This window comes from Anoplopoma fimbria, chromosome 11, assembly GCF_027596085.1.
Source record: "Anoplopoma fimbria isolate UVic2021 breed Golden Eagle Sablefish chromosome 11, Afim_UVic_2022, whole genome shotgun sequence".
NCBI lineage: Eukaryota > Metazoa > Chordata > Actinopteri > Perciformes > Anoplopomatidae > Anoplopoma > Anoplopoma fimbria.
The window spans coordinates 4,694,920-4,699,461 of record NC_072459.1 but is presented as its reverse complement, the minus strand read 5'-3'; the positions used below and the strand labels follow the sequence as shown (position 1 = coordinate 4,699,461).

The 4,542-nt window shown below is 43.8% G+C and overlaps 1 protein-coding gene across 1 annotated transcript; it reads right to left on the bottom strand.

The window, feature by feature from the left end:
* Nucleotides 1–845: 845 nt before the first annotated feature.
* Nucleotides 846–3,827, bottom strand: uncx (UNC homeobox). The gene is made up of 3 exons (XM_054608170.1): nt 3,569–3,827; nt 2,761–2,936; nt 846–1,865 (listed from the first exon to the last, which is right to left on the bottom strand). The coding sequence occupies exons 1-3, from the start codon at nt 3,825–3,827 to the stop codon at nt 846–848; spliced, it is 1,455 nt and encodes a 484-aa protein (XP_054464145.1).
* Between the last annotated feature and the right edge of the window lie 715 nt (nt 3,828–4,542).

Below are 4,542 nucleotides of genomic sequence, written 5' to 3'. Positions count from 1 at the left end.
TCCTATCCAATATGCACAAACACACACACTCCCAGCTGCCGGGGCTATTATTTTCCTATTTCAATTTGACACCCAGGCCTTTTCATGCTAATTCTATTATTCTTGGAAGTTTATGTGATTTCATATCACTAGAAATCGGTAATGTATTATAACCCCCTTTGAGCTAAAATAAACTGAATCCCCCTGCAGTAGCCACCGGGAAAATAATTACTTTCATATCAAAACTCTGCAGGAGTCGAGCGGGTCCTTTTCGCCTCGGGCTCGTAACCTCATTTCAGTGGGGGCTTATAGATGAATAAATTTGTTAAGGCAATATACAAAGTACAACATGAGATTTCTTAAGAAAGCCCTTCCTACTGTAGGCTACTGTAGTCCTGCACTGTGTGCGCTGCTATTTAAGGTCTCACACGGTTGGAGGTGCTTGTATACAATAGATTTATTTAAGAAAAACCTTACATATATAAATAGTATAATACCTTTTTACAGCTCTTGAGGATTTCTGTTGGTCTCGTGGTCTTGTGTCTTTTTTTTTCTTTTTGTCGACAAGTTATCACACATTAAAAGGATATCTAGAGACTCCTCACTCACACACACACACACACACACACACACACACACACACACACACACACACATACATACATACACACACACTCGCAGAGAGAGAGAGAGAGAGTTAGAGAGAGAGAGAGAGAGAGAACATTGTCAAAATAACAGCAAAGTGGGGAAACCTAGATTAGATGCACAGATGTGGTTTCTGGTTGAACTTTGGCCTAATGGAAGGAGTCTTTTAGAGGTTGTATCAGCATGATATCTGATTTTCTCCCCCCTCTTGTTAAATGATTTTATTCCATGTCGACATCTTCTTTACAGTCTGTCTTTGTTTCCTCTGGACTGTCACTGAGGACACACTCCTCGGGCTTGTCAGGGTGGTCCTTGATCTCTAAATGCTCTTTTCTGTCTGCATCGACAGCCTTGTTAATGAGCTGTGGACTGTGTTCGTGGGAGAAAGTCGAGTCGCTGCAAATAACAGAGGTCTGAGTGCTTTTGCCAGTGGAAAAGGCGGCTGGTGTGTGCGGTGAACGGCTCTTCTCCTCTGATCCAGCCTGGCCCTTCAGTGAGGGCTCTGCAGAGGCCGGAGAGCTGCTGCAGCGGACAGTGGTCTGGTTTCTCTCCGCCGGGGTGTCACTGTCACAGTTCACTACCACTGATGATGATGGGGGTGATGTTGTTGTCTTGAGAGCAGTCTGAGGAACAATGAATCCGAGCGGCTGTGTGATGGGATAGAGCAGGAAGTGTCCTTTCCCTATCAAAGGCCGTGAGGAGGGTAAGGCCGCGGGGTTGCGTCTCGGTCTGCAGTCCGACAGGAGGCTCTCCACACTGAAGGGGTTGAGCTTCTGCACGCTGGAGGCGCTGCTGCCGGAGCACCGGTGGCCTCCGTCGGGCGAGTCCAGCTCGGATCCACCTGCGTCCCGATCCAAGTGTCTTTGGTTGTGGTTCTGGGTCTGGAGAGGGTGACTGTGAGGTGATTGGTCGCAGCTCGATTGCGTGTGGTTTCCCCCCACGGAGTCAAAAGGCGGGCCCGTGTGGTCACTGTCGGTCACGTGCGACACCCCGCTGTCGCTGTCCGACCCCGGGGTGTGAAATAAATCCCCAGCAGCGAGCCTGTTCTGGGACTTGAGCAGCCGGCGCTCCTGCTTGCGTTTCTTCTTCTCCATCCTGTCCAGCTCTCTCCGGGCGATCTCCTCCGGGTCCATGGGCTCCCCGCTGCAGGTGGTGGGGTGGGCGTTGTGAGCAGGTCGGCCTGGACCTTTCTTTGTGTTCTCCTTTTTCCTCCATTTGGCTCTGCGGTTCTGAAACCATACCTGCAGAGAGAGAGAGAGAGAGAGAGAGAGAGAGAAAACATGTGTTATGAACTGTCACTGCAAGAGGAAAAATAATTAGACCAAAAAGTGTCAATGTTTTAACAATACGGTAATTAAGCAAATAGTGAGGTGGCACCTTGATGTTGCTGTTTTCATATGCAGGCCTTTAATTAGGCCTTTGATTAACAATATGTTCACAGACAAGCTACAACAAATTACGACAAAGATTAACAAAATAATATTTAATATATTTATTATAGTATAGGTCAGATTTACAGGTCTAAATCTTTTTTTTTTATTATTATTTCCCATGAAAACCCAATTAAGCAATTAAACTTAGTAAGCTTTCACGTTGCTTTTATCATCAACAATAATATTCTTCTATCAGATAAAGTAGGTCGGGGAATTCATAATTCAGGTGAGTATACAATGAACCCATTTGGCATTTTTGTTTATTTAAGATTTTTTGATATGTTAGACAAATATATATCAAGATTTCTGTAAAAAAAAAAAAAATAATGTAGAAAAAAAAAGATAGAATAGAAAGATAGAAGGCAGCAGTAAAAAGCTTCACTTCAGAATAAAGGTGTAATTAAAATTGATTTATTGGACTAACATAAGCCACGAAAGGTCAAACAGCACACATCCATCTAGTCGGTCCTTTTGGTTATTATTTTTTTAATTATTATTTATGACCCAAAATTAATACCTGAAGGTTTAATCGGCTATTTTTTTTCCAGCAGTTAGGACCAATAAATTGAAACGCTGAGCCTTTGTCCTGAATAAATAATAAACAAAGGAATAAAGAAACACACACACACACACACACACACACACACACACACACACACACACACACAGGCTTAATACATGAGGAAACAATAAAGATATTTACCTGAACTCTTGATTCTATCAGGTCCAATCGGAGAGCCAGAGCCTCCCTCATGAACACGTCGGGATAGTGGCTCTCATTAAAAGCCTTTTCTAATTCCTCCAGCTGCCAACCAGTGAAATTTGTGCGAGTTCTCCGTCTCTTGCAACCAGGACCATCTTTGTCTGGGTCCCCCGAGTCTGACAGCAGAATGAGAATAAATGTAAACAATATAGCCTTCATTATTATTAGTATTATTAGTATTATTATTTTTTAAATTACCACATTTCAACACAGTACTAACTGGACTGCTTTCATGCATATGAGGGTAATTCTGCAAACTTTAGAGCTGAAGAAGCTGAGATGTTGCAGTCTTGTACACACACACACACACACACACACACACACACACACACACACACACACACACACACACACACACACACACACACACACACACACACACACACACACACAACACACTGTCGCCTTCCCCCTGAAACCTCCTGGATGTTAACACAGGCTTTCCCTCGCTCCACTGTTTCCTGACTTGACAGGAACATTGTTTTCTGCTTGTGTACATCTTCAGCTTTCGGAGATGGAAAAATGAAGTGGGAGGTGAAGAATGCTCCTCTGGCTGCGTATGTGCTTCTTTCTGCGTTTCACACACACACACACACACACACACACACACACACAGAGGAGAACTTGTATCGCAACATCCTGCCTTTGTGTCTTTCTGTTTTTTTTTGGGCCAGGAGATGTTATTGTGCAGCATCAACACACACACACACACACAGAGACACAAACCCTGATATCTAACGTGGCTTACCTGTCAGTTTGTAGTGCTGATTATCTCCATTCATCCCGCAGCCAGAAGACAAGAGGGGGTTGGAGCTCCCGACCGACGCCGTGCAGGAACCATTGAGTAATCCGTCTATTGAGAAGGGAACCGCGGACGCAGATTGAAGTTGATGCCCGGCCAATTCGTAAACGTGATGGTGGCTCAGATGGTACGGGAAGCCCACCATCCCGCCGAGTGAGCCTCCGAACTGGGCGTGAGGTGGATCCAGTATCCTGCTGTCCATCATCCCGCAGGCAGAAGGAAACGACGTCTGGAGGCCGGTGATGGGAATTTAAAAAGCATGCAGTGAGTGTGGCCAACGAGCAGGGGACATGATGTGAAGGGAGGGATGAGCTGTACTTTATCCACATGAACCTCCCAATAATTAGCCCAGGCTCTGGGAATACGAGACCCAATGAGAAGAGGTAATGGGCGATGACGTCAGAGGCGCTCTCTGCAAACGCTCCCAGTATCGATTGCTAATTAAAGCTGACATCCACCTCAATAAACAATATCAGAGCTGTCACAACAAGACAGGAGGGCTTTGATAAGAACTACATCGCAAACTACACGGGGGACCCACCGGGAGGAAGGGCTCACTCAAGCCCGGGGAGGAGAGGCTACAGGCGGATAGGTTAGGCCAGGGGCTCCGGGACTTTTTTGTTCAGTGTCGGAGCTCCAAAAAGATGAATAGTAGAGCAGAATATTAGCAAAAAAATATTACATTTTATCCAAGTTAATGTCATAGCTGTTTATTATAAATATTATTATTATTAATATTATTATTATTTTTATTATTATTATTATTATTATTATTATTATTATTATTATTATTATTATTATTATTATAATAAAATGTTGTAGGTCTATTGTGTTTTTTTGTATTGCCACATCTCTTTGGGAGGTAGCAGATTTTTTTTTTAAACTTATTTATTTTTATTAAATGGGAAAGCCACCATAAT